The 16422-nt window shown below is 45.3% G+C and overlaps 3 protein-coding genes across 5 annotated transcripts; all 3 read left to right on the top strand.

Moving 5' to 3' along the window:
* The first annotated feature begins 1443 nt into the window (after positions 1-1443).
* Positions 1444-9248, top strand: LOC9272502 (putative disease resistance protein RGA3). The gene is made up of 7 exons (XM_026020098.2): positions 1444-1839; positions 2863-3911; position 4860; positions 5555-5650; positions 5853-7169; positions 7613-7772; positions 8790-9248. The coding sequence occupies exons 1-7, from the start codon at positions 1525-1527 to the stop codon at positions 8924-8926; spliced, it is 3075 nt and encodes a 1024-aa protein (XP_025875883.1). The 5' UTR covers positions 1444-1524; the 3' UTR covers positions 8927-9248.
* A 1234-nt stretch (positions 9249-10482) lies between these two features.
* LOC9267432 (uncharacterized) lies at positions 10483-12667 on the top strand. Of its 3 annotated transcripts, none has more exons than XM_015795998.3 (6): positions 10483-10525; positions 10696-10818; positions 10916-11092; positions 11420-11542; positions 11721-11864; positions 11953-12667. In XM_015795998.3, the coding sequence occupies exons 2-6, from the start codon at positions 10732-10734 to the stop codon at positions 12406-12408; spliced, it is 987 nt and encodes a 328-aa protein (XP_015651484.1). In that variant the 5' UTR covers positions 10483-10525; positions 10696-10731; the 3' UTR covers positions 12409-12667. The 3 variants fall into 3 exon arrangements, with proteins under 3 accessions (XP_015651484.1, XP_015651486.1, XP_015651485.1); XM_015796000.3 differs by having other exon boundaries at positions 10672-10818; XM_015795999.3 differs by having other exon boundaries at positions 10623-10818.
* A 526-nt stretch (positions 12668-13193) lies between these two features.
* On the top strand, positions 13194-14369 carry LOC4346748 (altered inheritance of mitochondria protein 3). The gene has a single exon (XM_015755643.2). The coding sequence runs from the start codon at positions 13194-13196 to the stop codon at positions 14367-14369; it is 1176 nt and encodes a 391-aa protein (XP_015611129.2).
* The last annotated feature ends 2053 nt before the right edge of the window (positions 14370-16422 follow it).

The raw sequence follows: 16422 nt of genomic DNA, 5'->3' as shown, positions 1-16422 counted from the left end.
CAGGCTAATGGACAAGCCGAGTCGAGTAATAAGACGTTGTTGAAGCTAGTGAAGAAGAATATTGAAGAACACCCAAAGAAGTGGCATGAGGTGCTTTCCGAAGCATTGTGAGCGCATAGGATATCTATACATGGTGCCACTAAAATCACTCCTTTTGAGTTGGTTTATGGTCAAGAAGCCGTTTTACCGGTTGAGGTAAATCTTGGTTCTCTTAGTTATATCAAGCAAGATGATTTGTCAAGTGAAGATTACAAGACATTGATGGGAGACAACCTTGATGAAGTCATCGACAAACGCTTGAAGGCTTTGGAAGAGATAGAGAAAGAGAAGAAGAGGGTGGCCAAGGCGTACCACAAAAGGGTGAAAGTGAAGTTGTTTCAAGTTGGAGACTTGGTTTGGAAGACAGTTTTGCCTTTGGGTACTCGATCCAGGGAGTTCGGTAAGTGGTCTCCTAGTTGGGAAGGTCCTTATCGATTATGCGGCATTGTTCGAGGGAACGTGTATTTTTTGGAGACACTTCAAGGGGAGCGTTTTTAGCGAGCAATCAACGAGAAATACTTGAAGAAATACTTCCTGAGCGTTTGGCAAGACGCTTAGGAGGTGCTATGGCCGGTAATTGGATTATCGCCCTAAGACCAAAAACATGTTCTATGCTTTTAGATTCACGTTGTTCATCAAAAAGGCAAGGGGGCATATGTTTACACCCAAATTTGGCACCTAGGATTAAAATAGGAAAAATTGCCAAAGTTTAGAAGTCTACCGATTTCCTCCGAGTAGGCTGGTCTGACCGCCGTGTGTTGGCCGGTCAGACCGCCGGTTGAGGGCCGGTCAGACCGGCGGTGTGTGGTCGGTCTGACCGGCAAGTCCAAGTCCAGGTCTGTTTTACCGGGTCTCGAAGTTTCCTTGCTTGGGAAGGTATGTTTCGGGTTTCCTTTGGATTCTATCCCGAGTTGGACGTGGAGGAGGGCCTGTAAAGGGCAAGACCAACCCCTATATAAGGGACATGGCCGGTTCAATTATAACTAACCAATCTACTATCAATCAATCGACTCGTTTTTCATATTGCTTTTAGTTTTCTCTTAGTTTGTCCATCTTTGTCATTTTGCGCTGTAAATTGTCCGCCGCCGCTGCGAGAGTGCGACACCTCTTTGTAGGTTTGTCCTGAAAACCTTCCGTTTTGCCCACAAGACGGGTAGCTATCTAGAAATCGGCTTCGCTAGTCGGTTTAGTTATCAAAACCCATCTTGGTCTAGTTTTTACTAGATTGAGGTAGTTGGCGACTCTAAGATCATCGCAAGGCGTAAGATGCTGTGATCGTGGTTGTAAACTTGTCACAAAAAGTTGGCAACTGAAACATCAATCGGTGATCCGAAATGAAATTTAATAATGTAAAAACGACGCGAGGACTACAAAGACAACAGTTCCCCCTTCATTCGTCTAGTCAACACCGTTTTGCAATACCTCCCCCATATCTGCATTGGTGTCTTCCCTCCGGTCACTCCTAGCTCCCCCATCCGTTGCAGCATGGTTGGCGCCGAGATGCTTGTGGCCGCGGCGGTGAGCCAGGTCGCCCGGAAGATCAACGGCATCGTCGGCGTCGCGCAGGGCGAGGTGAAGCTGTGCTGCAATTTCAGCGACGATTTGGAGGGCATCAAGGATACCTTGGTGTACCTGGAAACCCTTCTGAAAAACGCCGAGAACAACTCCTTCGGAAGCGACAGGGCCAACCTGCGACACTGGCTCGGCCAGATCAAGTCCCTGGCTTACGACATCGAAGATATCGTTGATGGGTACTACTCTTCCAAGGAGCAGTTCGATGGGGGCAGCTATGCTCAGAAGGTAATGGATGCTCTTCGGAAAGCCAATCTCTTCCCTTTCTTTAGTCCAGAAGAATTCCTTCTGCAATTTCAATTTAATTTTCGGAATTAGCCGGTGATTGGATCTGGAGTGTATTAGTAGGGGCACGTGGCACCACTAGAATGGCTTGTTGCCTAACTGCGAATCAGCTCGGAATTGGGAATTTTTCCTTTCTTCTTTTTTATAAGCTGTATAAAGAAAGGGTCTCATAGGTTGCCCAAAAGCTGATTATAAGCTGTAATGGTTTATTAGCGACCAAATAATAATTTGTGTAAAATTTTTATATATGTGTTCTCAGCGATTTAAAAGTCAATGCTGAAAAAATATGTTGAAAATATCTTATCTTAAAAATCAACTTCAAAATTAAGTTTTAAAATTCAAATTTTGGCTTTGGCTTATTCTTCTTTGGGCAACCTATGGGGCTGAAAGAAGCAATATCATCTTATCTTTGACATCCTTCGATGGTAACTGTTTGGATTAGCCCAGTCTTTGTAGCCTACATCAATCTTTTTTGGGTTGTTGGATTAATCATTTTGTCAGTTCCATATATTGCAATTTTGCAATTGCACTTTACACACCAACATCCTGCAGCAACGCACAGGGTGTCATCTAGCGTAGCTTATATAAGTCAACACAATCGATAATTAGAAGCATCCTTCCTTTTGTTAAGAAATTATTTGGTAATAGTAAGAGATAAGCCGAATACTTACACGTAACTTATCTTTAGACTGTACATTTGCTTGAGGGGGACTAGATAGTGAGAGATGAGAAACTTGTAGGCATGCAAAAAAATGTCCTTCGTATTATATGAGAAAATGCAAGGTTTATACCAAAGACTTGTGTATCTATCAGCTATGTAAGGGCTGGTACCTTCCTTGGCTCCTTGATGCACCAACTCTTGTTTAGCTGTCCCCTTTTTTGTCTTCCAGCAACATCGTTATCAAAATATAAAATATATTTCATGATAAAGACTACTTTTATGTATATATGTTGGTAAATTTACAGGGGTCATTATTCTGCTCACTATCGAATCCAATGCTTCTGAAAGGTAGCATGGTTTATAAGATGAAGTCCAAGAGGGAGATGTTACAGCAAAGGCAACAATTGCCCAATCAGTATCATTTCCTTTCACATATCAACTCAGCAGTGAATTTTGAGGAGAAGCAAACAACATCATACAGAAATACTGACATTGCAATTGTTGGGAGGGATGCAGACTTAGATAATCTCATGGACATTTTAATGGAAAACAGCGCTGAAGAGCTTTCCATTATATCCATAGTTGGGCCTGTAGGTTTTGGGAAGACAAGCCTAGCACAGTTCGTTTTCAATAATACAGGAACAGAGGTATTCAGCTTTAGGATATGGGTTCATGTTTCCATGGGTAATATCAACCTTGAAAAAATTGGAAGAGATATAGTTTCACAAACTACAGAAAAAATTGAGGGAAATATGCAGCTGCAGTCAATCAAGAATGCTGTTCAGCGTGTGCTAAATAAATATAGTTGCTTGATCATATTAGATAGCCTTTGGGGAAAGGATGAAGAAGTGAATGAATTGAAGCAGATGTTGCTTACTGGTAGACATACAGAAAGCAAGATCATAGTGACCACTCATAGCAATAAAGTAGCTAAGCTGATTTCCACCGTTCCACTGTACAAGCTGGCAGCTTTATCTGAGGATGATTGTTTAAAAATATTCTCTCAAAGGGCAATGACAGGTCCGGGTGACCCGTTGTTCAGGGAATATGGAGAAGAAATCGTTAGAAGGTGTGAAGGCACACCCTTGGTAGCCAATTTTCTCGGTTCTGTGGTGAATGCTCAACGACAAAGGCGTGAGATTTGGCAAGCTGCAAAGGATGAAGAAATGTGGAAGATAGAGGAAGATTATCCCCAAGACAAAATTTCACCACTATTTCCATCATTCAAGATAATATATTATAATATGCCCCATGAGCTAAGATTATGCTTTGTATATTGTTCAATCTTCCCTAAAGGAACTGTTATAGAAAAGAAGAAACTTATTCAGCAATGGATTGCACTTGACATGATTGAGTGTGAAACCATGTGTGGTTATAGTTCTTTTGTGATGGGAAATTGACAAGTACTGGAAGTGCAAGAAGTGTGTGCGTGGACTAACATTGGTCAGATTGCGACATCTGTGCCAAGACAACGGTTGTTTGGTTCATGTGTGTGCAGGTGATCGGGGTCGATCTTGGTCAACGGCGGATCGGGACTAGACTCAGGGAGGAGTTGAGGTCCAAAGCGATCAAGGATGCCGGGTGACAAGATTGGACATAAGGTTGCACACGGTGGACGAACACCGTGTGAGGAGGTCTTCGCAACGGACTTCGCAAGGTCAAGTGCAAGTGCCGGGTTCGCGAACAGAATGGAGAATGGAAGAGGAGCTTGTATACATGCACTGGCATGTGCATATGCAAGTATGGACAGTGGTGCTTCGGTTGTGCATGCGTGCACATGGCCGAATGCCATGCACGGGGGCAAGACATGCATGTGTGCATGAGGAGCTTGCTAGCCCATTGGTGCATGTGAGCTGTGATTGGTTGGCAGGGAGGCCAAGCCAATCCAGCCCTTCCTCGTGGCTCAAGATGATGGATGGATCAGCAGGCAGGGAGGCCAGGCCGAGCAGGCCCAAGACAAGACGACGGCCCACGGCATTGGCACCATGCGCGGGCAAGCGCGGGAGATCGCGCGAGGCACGCGCGCGCAGTGGACACGCGGCGGCAAGGAATTCGGCGCGTGCGGGCGTGGGGTCCACGCTGTTTCAAGTGGCTCGGAGGCGGGAGTTGTACTGGGACCCACGCGCGATTTCGCGAGCATGCGCGGGAGCAGCTCGGCGGGACGCGTGGAGGCTTTGGACTGGATGCGCGCAGGTGAGCGTGGGATCCACGCGGTGGAGCGCGCGCTCTCGCATGCTGAGGCGTGACGTGGCGGCTCGTCACTGGTTTGGAGAGGGAGCACGCGGATCAGTGCGGCGTGGAGAGTTTGGATCAACGACGTGGCAAGCATCCAGGAGGCTTCCTTCGGTTCTAAGGAAGAATGGGTGGACCAGATCCATTCTGAGTTAGGGTTTCGCCCTAGGGGTATTTGAGACAATGTCTTATGGGTCTTAGCCTATAAATAGAGAGATGGATGCAAGGGTGGAGGTTGCTTCTTTGGCAATCCTTTTGAGATGCTCGGTGAGAGAGTTTCAGTTTGAGTTTGGAGTGTGTTTGCCCGAGAGGCTTTTGTATTAGGATTAGTTTGAGTGTGTTTGTCCGAGAGATTTTAAGTTTGTGTTAATGTTCCTCTGAAGGTGTATGTTTGCTCCTAGTTGAGCGGTTATTTTGCATCACCTATAAATGAAATGATTTGAAGGATTTCATTTTTGCCTTGTCCATTTAAATTCCGCAATTTAAATTCCGCTTGCAATTTGAACTTTGCGATGATGAGTTTTGCTCTCTCTTCCTCACCTCTCTTCTAGTTTCGGGAATTCATTTTCTCTTCCTCCTCTAGTTTCGGGAATTCCTTCTCTCTTCTTTTTCTCTCTTCTTTTCTAGATCCGGCTTCTCTAATAGCTGCGGTTCTAGTAAGGATTTTGAGAAATCCGGCTTGATGAGTATTTTCGGGGGTAAGATTTGAATTGCTATATTCACCCCCCCCCCCCCCTCTATAGCTGTTCTTGGTCTTTCATTGAGTCCAAACATGGAACCTTGCCACTTGATGTAACTGCGGAGAAATATATTGATGAACTTAAAGCAATCTATTTCCTTCAAGTTTTAGAGAGGTCTCAGGTAAGTTCATGGGTTCTTTTTTACCTTCTCCTGTACATATCCTATGTAACTAGAATGTGGTTAAATATCTCCATTAAGCATAGTAGCTTATACCATTGTTTTATTTCTGAATTCTCAACAAGTTTCCGTAAGAAGATTGACCATGATAGAATGGCCATATAGGGATATCTCAACAAACAAGTAACACTGTTTTCCTCCGCAGAATGATGCAGAAAGATCTGGTGCTTCTGAGGAAATGCTTCACATGCATAACTTGGCGCATGATCTTGCTAGATCAGTTGCTGGTGAAGATATCCTTGTTATTTTAGATGCTGAGAATGAGCGCAATGCCAGATATTGTGATTACCGTTATGCACAGGTGTCTGCTTCTAGTTTAGAGTCAATCGATCGCAAGGCATGGCCTTCCAAGGCAAGGTCACTAATTTTCAAGAATAGTGGTGCAGACTTTGAGCATGTCAGTGAAGTTCTTTCAGTGAACAAATACTTGCGTGTTTTGGATCTCAGTGGATGCTGTGTTCAAGATATTCCATCTCCTATCTTTCAGCTGAAACAACTGAGATACCTCGACGTTTCATCTTTATCTATTACAGCACTCCCTCTGCAAATTAGTAGCTTTCATAAGTTACAAATGTTGGATCTTTCAGAAACTGAACTTACAGAGTTGCCACCCTTTATAAGCAACTTAAAAGGGCTGAATTATTTGAATCTCCAAGGTTGCCAGAAACTTCAACGATTGAATAGCCTTCATTTGTTGCATGATCTACATTACCTAAACTTGTCATGCTGCCCTGAAGTTACTAGTTTTCCTGAATCTCTTGAAAATCTGACCAAACTCCGTTTCTTGAATCTTTCTGGATGTTCTAAGCTTTCAGCATTACCTATCAGATTTTTGGAATCATTTGCTAGCCTCTGTTCTTTGGTAGATCTTAACTTAAGTGGTTTTGAATTCCAAATGTTGCCCGACTTTTTTGGCAACATATATTCACTTCAGTATTTAAATCTGTCAAAATGTTTGAAACTTGAGGTATTACCACAATCATTTGGCCAACTTGCATATCTGAAAAGCCTAAACCTTTCATATTGTTCTGATCTTAAACTGCTGGAATCCTTTGAATGCCTTACCTCTCTTCGGTTTTTGAATCTCTCGAACTGCTCTAGGCTTGAATATTTGCCATCGTGCTTTGACAAGCTTAATAATTTAGAGTCTCTGAATTTGTCACAATGTCTTGGACTTAAAGCACTACCTGAATCACTTCAAAACCTTAAAAATCTTCAGCTTGATGTTTCTGGGTGTCAGGATTGTATAGTACAATCCTTTTCTCTAAGTACCAGAAGTTCCCAGTCCTGCCAACGGTCGGAGAAAGCTGAGCAGGTCAGATCAAGAAACAGTGAAATTTCAGAGATCACTTATGAGGAACCTGCTGAGATTGAACTTTTAAGGAATAATCCAAGTAAAGATTTGGCCTCCATCTCACACCTAAATGAGGATAGAATTGAGGAGCCTGAAGTTGTCACTGAGGTAAACTTACATTTTATTAAAGAAATAAAAACAATTTGCTTAGTGTTTCCTTTGAAATTTCCTTATGTCAATACTTAATTTATCTTTGATAGATTTGAGTTACTGGTGATTGAGAAAGTTGTATGCCAATTTGAACCAGTTTCTCACTACCAACTGAAAATGATGACGAACGGAAACTTTGTTGTATAGTTGTGCTCGAATTGAAGATCCCTTTTCTAATGAGGTGATCTAATTGGGTACCAGAACATGAATCATACTTTTTTCAGTAGTTCTTAACACTTCATAGAGAAAATACTAGAGTGTTCCTTCTATTAAAAAACTCCCTAGAGGCCAGCAAGTTATAAATTTAAATGGGATTCTCCTTATTGCCTAGATTTATGTTTTCACGAAAATTTTGTAATATCATACTAACTAATTGTCCATGTCCTTGTTTCTTGATGTAGTCAAGTGCAACTAGAGGTATGGTACAACAGATTCCAGGAAACCAGCTCTCATCGCCTTCATCTCATCTTTCTTCCTTTGCATCAAGCTCAGCGCCATTTGCATCCTCCTCTTGGGACACCTCAACAAGTGAGCATCCAGTGCCTAATGAAGAGGCGGCAGGTATGGTACTTCAAATAATTTTCTCCCGATTTAATCATCTCAAGATGAGGTTCACTTCTTTATTTGAATATACCATTATAAGGAAATAGATCATGCGCCCTCTTGTTTAAAGGAATTTGATGTTTTTTTATATCCGCTCTCTTTGCGATATACTCCCTCCGTTTCAATGTAAGTCATTCTAGCATTTCCCACATTCATATTGATATTAATAAATCAAGACATATATATCTATCTAGATTTATTAAGATGAGGTTCACATCAATATGAATATAGAAAATGCTAGAATGACTTACATTGTGAAACGGAGGAAGTACCTGTCATCCAGCAGTGTTAAAAAGGATAGTATATAGCTGACAAATATGCTCATATAATTTCCTTGTGGGTAATTTTGATATTCTCTTTCTATCTTAATACGTGTTATGAGCACCGGCTAATGACCGAATGGGATATGAATTAAATACCGGAGGTCGAGGCTTTGGCAGCCTCTTCGACGTCCGGCCCATGATTGGCGACGAAAGCAAAAGCAGGGGATGAGAGAGTAGAGAATTGGAGATGGGACTATAGATTGAATCTTGCTTGGTTTATTCATGATTTCGTGGCCCTTAAGTAGGCTTACAATTGAATTGAATTAGCTAATAAAAAGGGATAACAAACTCTTCTCTAAATGTAAGCAATCGGATCATTATCCCTATTCCGGCATGCCACGTCAGTTTTCAGCTCGCGTGATCTCCTTCGACGCTGCGTGGCCCGGTTGCCACATCCGCGTAGTTGCGTTTCTTCGTGGAGACGATTCCGACCCTAACATTACAACTACTTGGAATTCTTTGAGTGTTCTAAAATAATTTGGATAGTGGTACATATGTGGTTACATTTTCTTAATGGTGACATTTAGCCAAGTTGGACTAAGATTTTTATTTTTTGTGGAATGAGAAAGAGTCAAGACAATTTGATACGTAGAAGTTTGCATATTCAGAACCTTATACTGGTTTGTCTTGGTTTATTTTCTTGACAATGCAGCTTTGACAGTTCCTCGGTCCAACGAGAAATGCGACAACACTCCCATGCCGGTAAAAGATGGCCTGATATCTGAAGATGATGCACCGGTACATCTGCATCAGACGCCCCTGCAGGCGACAGCGATGGCAGCCACATGACTGACCTGTAATCATACAAGAAACCAACTGAAGACTCATATGTGGACTGAATGAAATTATGAAAGTTATTGGAATAAATTGTTGCTCTGTATGTGAGAGCAAGCTTCAGTCCGTTAGCCTGGTTCCTTTTAGTAGTGTTCTACTATTGGGAGATTTTCATCAACATTTTACATGAAACGTGATGTAATGAACCTCTGTTAATTGTTAATTGTCAGAGCTCTAGTTTTTTGTGGTATAAATTTTGTTGCAAGGGGGCAATGCACTCAACTTTTGAATCATTTGATTGGTATGGAAATCATTGCATTTGTGCAGAGTTCAGGCAGAGTTCAGTTCTTGCATTTGCACATCGTATTACTATTACCTGGCCTTGTTTGGCACATCTCCAGTTCCAGCTCCACCTCTCCTAGAGCTGGAGCTCAGCCAAACAGTTTCAGCTCCACCGAAAATGGGAGCGGAGCTGGGTGGAGCACTCTAACAAAATGAACTAGAGAGGTGGAGCTAGGTTAAGCTGTTCCACAACTCCACTTCAGATCTAACTCCTAAAGTTAAATTTAAAAGTTGAAGCTCTACCAAACGAGAAAACGGACGATATGCCACTGTATAGGTTGGGTTCGAATGAAATGCCACTCAATACAATGTATCGGATAAAATGCCACTCAATACGTTGCCTATTGGATGAAATGCCACTTTAAAGATTTTTGTGCTCAAAATGTCCCTGGAGAGAGAGGGAGAGGGGAGCGCCAGGGAGGGCCAGCCGGTGACACCGGAGACCTCGCTAGATGGCGGCGGTGGCGGGGACGACGGGGGAGGAGGACAAGGCGGAGGAAGAGGTGACGGCGGTGGAGCCTCAGACCGTCGTCCCCGTCGCTGCCCAGCTGCTGTTGTTCGCCGCGCCGTCCTCCTCCCCCCGCGTGCCTCCTCCTCCTCCTCCCCCTGCCCCTATCGCTGCCACCTCCCGACGAACACGTGGGTAGGCGTGCTTGCCGCCCCGTCCTCCTTCCCTGCGTCGTCGCCTCCTCCTCCTTCCGCCCCCATCGTCCTCGCTGCCGCTCGCCCCTCGCCCTATCCTCCTCCCCCTGTCATCCCCACCGGCCGCCAAGGCCTCCGCGGCCGCCCGGCCGGCCCTCCCCGGCGCTCCTCTCTCCCTCCCTCTCCAGGGACATTTTGGGCACAAAAATCTTCAAATTGGCATTTCATCCGATAGGCAACATATTAAGTGGCATCTTCATTGTATCGAGTGACATTTCATCCGAACCCAACCTATACAGTGGCGTATCGTCCGTTTTCTCCTACCAAACAGACCCTAATATACCATATGAGCTTTTACTAAGCTACAGTATCCGGCCCATTTTACTCATTTCAGGCCGTAGCCCACTCCCCCCTGAATCCAGTTGGCATGTGGGCCCAGTCTGAGCAATCCTGCTGGATTCGACGTGCTTCCTCCAATCGACCAATCCTCGTCCCTTCCCGTGGTTTCGTGTTCCTCCGTTCAACTCCATGATTGGTCCGAGCAAGAAAAGCCTCTCTTTTTCCTTAGGCCCTTCCATTTCAGAGCCAGTCGCCACCTGAGCCGAGCTCTGATTCTTCCATTTCTCTCTGGTTAGATCTTGCACTTACCTCTCCATTATATTGTGTCCTCTTACTTCAAAGCTCTTTTTTTGGGGTAATTTCGATGCAAGATTGCTTCTTGTTGTAGCCGGGTGCATCAATCTGCTTTCTGGGTCTGAAAGATTGATGTAGCAAAGATTTGGGTTTTGTTCCTGTTTCAGTGACCGAGGGAATCATCTACCAGATTCGGTTTCTTGATGGGAAGCAGTAATCGTGAACCCGTGCCTGCGCGGGGATTCGGTAGCCTCGTGCAGATACCGGATAAGATTCAGAACTCTCTCAAGGTTGTTTTTTTTTCTTCAGAAGTGAGGATTTTTTTTTTTTAGAGGAGTTCGAATTAGCTGGGAAGGTTTGAGTTCGTTTGGTTGGATCTTGCTACAGGTGCATTTTGGGCGTTTCTTGAAGAAGAATGGCTTTGGTGGTGGTTCAGAGGCCGAAATGCTGCCGATGCAAATGCAGGGAACTTGTACTACTGTTGCTCCTGAGGTTAGGTTGGACAAGCAGCTCCAAGCTTGGAAGAACAATCCTATTTGGTCTGATGAACCTCCAGAAATCAAGGTGTTTGTAGTTCTTTCAGTGTTAGAAATGATTGTAGGTCATATACAAATCGATTGAAGTTGGGCTCTTTCAGAAAATGAAATGGTGGTTAACTGATTGTCTGAGAACAACAGTTATATAATATATTTACCAGAACCGCTAACTTTCTTCTCATTGTAAACCCCCGAATATTTTCTTCAACCTCAATTTGATGTATTCAGTAATTTTGGAAAAAAAAACACTTATAGTTGTTCATCATTTTGTGGGAGATTTCAGGAATGAGCAATGTAGGCGACTACTGTCTTGTTGAAATGCTAATGCTAACCTTATATGATCAAATCTTTACAGGTGACTGTGCCACAAGGCTCTCTTTGCAACCTGAATCTGAAATTTAAGGCAGGATTACCTCCAGACGCAGTTTACAACATTATAATTGATCCAGAGAACAAAAGAGTTTTCAAAAACATCAAGGTATGTATAAGCAAGTTCCTGAATAGGGTAACAGGAAACATGAAGGCTCATTCATCATGATATTGTGGCACTTGCTTGATTTCCCTGATTTGGTTACTGATACCAAATGAGCAGAGGAATTGCTCTAGTATCTTAACCGGCCAAGTACTCGTGAGAAAGTTCTTGTTCCAATTTTCAGGAAGTAATATCACGGAAAGTCGTGCTTGATGAAGGACAAAGGCAAATAGTTGAAGTGGAGCAGGCAGCAATATGGAGATTTCTCTGGTGGTCTGGTGTCTTGTCAGTTCATGTTTTTGTCGACCAGAACAGAACAAATCACACTGTAAAGACTTGAAACATTGCTACTAGTCTTTGAGAAACAGCTAAGATACATTCTCTGATATGTGGCTTCATGCAACAACTATTGGCAGGTAAAGTTCAAGCAAGGAAGAACAGGTTTTATGAAGAAATTTGAAGGTTGCTGGAAAATAGAGCCTCTATTTGTTGACAAGGAAGCATGCCATCCTTTAGACCCATGCACATTAGAAAAGTATGATTCCTGCACCAATGGCACAGGAAGAGTTGGATCTTCAATTACCTTGGATCAGCTTATTGAACCTGCTATGGTACCCCCGCCTCCGTTTTCATGGTATCTGAGAGGGATTACCACGAGGACAACTGAGATGCTGGTCAATGATCTGATAGCGGAAACTGCTCGGCTGCGAGGTTTGGCAAATAATGCTATTGACAAGCAATATGTTGAGGGAAAGTGTGATACTAGTAGAGATCATCTAACAGAAGAGTGCAATGATATTAAGGAAAGATGGCGTCAGAGAAGAAAAACAGGACGGCATGGAAACTCCCTTAGATTAACTGCTCAAGGATAAACTAGGCATTTTCGCTTCTGGACAGGATGCATTTTAGGGCCAATTTACCTGTACTCCAATGGTAGGTGGTTTTCATTGTAGAATTTGATGAATTGCAGGGTATTCATATTGATATTTTGTAGATGGCTAATAACATCATGTGACTAGTTTGTGGACTGTTTCACACGACTCTTTCGTACAGTAATAATGTAAAATGGATGTTCAGCTGTGTACAATTGATGAGGTGAATAATTGCCCAGTTAAAATGTCTGCTACTGAACACTGCTCTTCCATTTCTACCATTTATCTGAAGCACAGTTTTTTTTAACGAACCGGCCAGCGCCAATTTGTTCAAAAGAAAAAATATATGTGCATCAGACTGAAGCAAAATTGAACTTACTTGAACCTCACGACAGTTCAAACATGATAAGTATGCCTGACACAACATTTTTATATGTGACAATATGAAATCACAATTTTGGTACCTCTTTTCACGAAAAAACATATGCTAAATCGGTGACTGAAAACTGAAGCTAGATAGAACAACAGATACCATTTCCTGAGCCTGAAGTCCTGAACCAAACTGACGGCAAACTCAAGTTCAGTTGACAACACAAACCAGTTCATCCTTTCTCCAAAGCTGCAAGCCAAGAAAAGCCCCAAATTCCTTACCTTTCTTGACATGCTCAAGGCAACAGCAAACACCTTCCTTGCATTGCATGAGACTTATGAACCTAAAACTCTACATAGCTTCATGGACAGTTCAAACACCTTCGATCACTCGATCGAGCTCGTCGACCCCAGCCATGTCCGGCCAGCCTCCGCCGCCGCCGTCACCGGCGATGCCGTCGCAGCCGCAGCCGTTTCGCTTCTGGCTCCCGTATAGGAGCAATGTGGCGTCATCCTCTCGGCAGCAACCGCGGCCATCGTCAGGGACGGCGCCGGCGCCGCCGCCACCAACTCCGGCAGATCGTCCGCCGAGAGCGTCACCGGCGCCGGCGCGGGCAATGGGGGAAGATATCTCTGTCCATGGTGAGTCGTCCGATGAATCGGACACGATCCCTGTCCAGAGCGTGGACTCGCCGCGGTGGCGCGGAGCTAGGCGGCGGCCGTCCGTGCCGGACATGGAGCTGACGCTCTCGAGGTCGCCACGCGCCGGCGAGGAACGGACCCCGCGCGCCGGCGGCGAAGGCGGCGAAGGCAACGACACCAAGATCTCCATCTCCGGGTTCCCGAGGTCGCGCCTGTTCGACGGCGCGCGCGCGCCGTACCGGCGGGAGATCGAGGACGGGCTCAAGAGCCTTGCCACCCGCGGCCGCGAGGCGCCGGCGGCGAGCGCGGACGGCGTCCAGGGGTACCGCGTCATCACGCTGGCCGGCCACAACGTCGGCGCGAGCATGGTTCTCGGCGGCGGCGGCGGCGGCGGCGGCGGCAGGGAGCACGGCCCGTCGCCGACAGCCGCCGAGGCGGAGGGCTCGGCGCGGCCTGCGCCGGCGGTGGCCGCGAACGTGAACAGCAACGTGCAGAGCGTGAACAACTCGTCCATGGAGGCGAGCACGTGCAACGCCGGCGACCCCGGCGTGCGCGTCGACATCAAGAACGCGCGCGACGAGCCGGTCCTGGTGGCGCCGCCGAAAAAGCAGCAGGAAGAAGAGGAGCCCAAGGAGCCGGTGCCGGTGCGGAGGCCGCCGATCGCCGTGCCAGCAGCGCCGCAGCCGGAGAACCGCGTGGCGCCGCCGCCGCCGCCGCCGAGGGCGAGGCGGTGCCTGCGCGCGCTGATGATGGAGAGCGGGAGCGACACGGAGGCGGCACCGAAGCCGAAGACGAAGCCAAAGCCGAAGCCGAGCTCGTGCCGGTTCCAGTGCGTCGCGGATCACAAGCCGCCGCCGCCGCCGCCGGCGACGACCAGCAACGGCGGCGGCGGCGGCGGTGGTGGCGACGGGAGGAGCGGAGAAGAAGGCGGGAAAGAGAACACGAGGTAAAAATTGAAATGCGTGCGTAATTTACGAAATTGAAGACAGTGTGTGCTTTGATTTGTAATGGTTTTGTGTAAATTTGAAATGAATTCTTCTGGGACAACGAAATGAAATCGCATTAATAATAAGCTGGTTTGAGATCAGAAGAGCGAGAAATTAAGCTGCATTCGTTTTGTAAAATGCTGCTATATCAATGATTCAACAGCAATGGTTATCTCAATGTCTGACAGGCTAACAGCACTAAGATCAAATGATCATTGATCAATGGTACCTTGTCTATTTCATATCAGAAAGTGAGATACATTTCTGAATAAATATAAGTATGTATCAACTTTTGAGCGCTTCTTTTTCGAACATGGAGATATTCTCCTATTCCTGCAACAATTAAACTGTAAAATATGAAATTCATGTGAAAATTCATCGAAATTTCTAGATTTCAAACAAATGCCTTAGCATTCAGGTGAGAGCAGGAATATGGGAGAGAACAGAAATACAGAAGATCGAGAAAAGAATCAAAAGAAAATATGCGTGGAGATATCCTCCAGCCGAGGCCTTTCAGTCGTTCAAAAGGCATATCCCAGAATAAATTTGTTCGGAAGGGACAATTGCATTTTGTGCCTCCCTGAAGGCCACAAAAACATGCTACGCGAAGCATCAAGGATCTTCTCTACAGACTTGGCCTAGGCTCATGTGTGTGCTTTTGTTAAAGAGACGGAGTAGCATGCCGGTATTGCACATTTGCTGATTTGCACAGTTGCTGTGGTTCATGAGATGAAAAGAAAAGATAACTGAACTGCTCTAACTTACCTACACATCTATATTTTTAATTGAATTCGGTTGGTAAGAACTTCCAGCTTAAAAATAATATGAACGCGGTCAATCTCGATTGAAACATGCAAGTTCACTTCCTCCGCCTGATCACCCGGCGCCATCGCCCGACCTCGCCAGCGCATGAAAAAGGCCAAGAGTGTCAGCAAGGCCCACCATACCCCCCCTCCTCCGCCTTCTTAGCTGTCCTCCTTAAGTCAACAACGCTACCCCCATCTCGTCGTCTTCCTTGTCTTCGGCAACTCCCTCTCCTCCTAACCACTCTTTTTACTTTGCCCTCACCGCTAATACAGGTCCACCGTTTGCCGCACATCACGCGTGGAGGCGGATCTGTAGGGTGGTTCGGGTGGTCCCTGGATCATAAAAAAAATCACAACCAACCCCTCTACTATATATAATTTCAGAAAAAAAAGAAGAAAAGAAACCAAAACAAAGTGCCGCTACGTTTAGGTAATTGCGGCATCGGCACATCGTGTTGGATTGGATGCCACGTCTTCCGCGCCCCGCCCGTGATTCCGCACCGCATCAACCAACAAGTCGACCCGTCGCCGAGTCCGAGACTCCGATCGCCACCTCTCGCCGTCGCTGATTTGACACGCAACCATGCCAGAGTGGGCGAATACCATGCTCCTCTCTCTTCTCATGTGAGGTTGCAACTCATGAACTCAGCAAAGAGGCGGTTGATCTCTTGGCACCGATTTCTATCTCCGCGGTGAGCACTAGGTGCAAGGCCGAAGCAGTGCTGGCAGCACCTACAAGTCTCCAAATCTGCAGGTACAAGCTCCCGTGTTCTCTCTCTCTTTCTCTTTTTCATATCTCCTTTCTACAATCTGCATTGTTCTTGCCTGAAATCCATGTGCTCTGCTGTAATATATGCTTCTACTGTGCAATAGTAATACAACACCGACCAGAACTAATGCCAAAGAGATCATAGATTCAAAGTTGATCTCATGTCGCTGCTAGGTAATTCGGTTCTGTTTTATTAACGTGTGTGTACTGATTCGGTGAAACAACCACCGAGTTGATCTACTGAAATGTAGTGCTTGTTGATCTGCTGCAGTGCAGTGCTAATTGATCTCACCCTTAAAATGAAATTAATTGGTGTCGAAAAAAAGAAATTAATTGTTTATATGTACTTCTATACATTTTGTGAGTCGGACCACCTATACCCTAAATTTTAGATACATCACTAATCACGTTGCTTCGATGACACCTCCTTCTTGTTCCGCCG

This window comes from Oryza sativa, chromosome 9, assembly GCF_034140825.1.
Source record: "Oryza sativa Japonica Group chromosome 9, ASM3414082v1".
NCBI lineage: Eukaryota > Viridiplantae > Streptophyta > Magnoliopsida > Poales > Poaceae > Oryza > Oryza sativa.
Note: the sequence above shows the minus strand (reverse complement) of the source record. Positions and strands in the feature narration are given on the sequence as shown.

Excerpts from the sequence above, each read along its gene's own strand:
- LOC9272502 (XM_026020098.2), top strand. The coding sequence starts at position 1,525 with ATGGTTGGCGCCGAGATGCTTGTGGCCGCGGCGGTGAGCCAGGTCGCC. Across the intron at positions 5,651-5,852 it reads AAGTTTTAGAGAGGTCTCAG|AATGATGCAGAAAGATCTGG; the intron begins GTAAGTTCATGG and ends TTTCCTCCGCAG. Across the intron at positions 7,773-8,789 it reads GCCTAATGAAGAGGCGGCAG|CTTTGACAGTTCCTCGGTCC; the intron begins GTATGGTACTTC and ends TTGACAATGCAG.
- LOC9267432 (XM_015795998.3), top strand. The coding sequence starts at position 10,732 with ATGGGAAGCAGTAATCGTGAACCCGTGCCTGCGCGGGGATTCGGTAGC. Across the intron at positions 10,819-10,915 it reads AGATTCAGAACTCTCTCAAG|GTGCATTTTGGGCGTTTCTT; the intron begins GTTGTTTTTTTT and ends ATCTTGCTACAG. Across the intron at positions 11,865-11,952 it reads AGAACAGAACAAATCACACT|GTAAAGTTCAAGCAAGGAAG; the intron begins GTAAAGACTTGA and ends AACTATTGGCAG.
- LOC4346748 (XM_015755643.2), top strand. The coding sequence starts at position 13,194 with ATGTCCGGCCAGCCTCCGCCGCCGCCGTCACCGGCGATGCCGTCGCAG.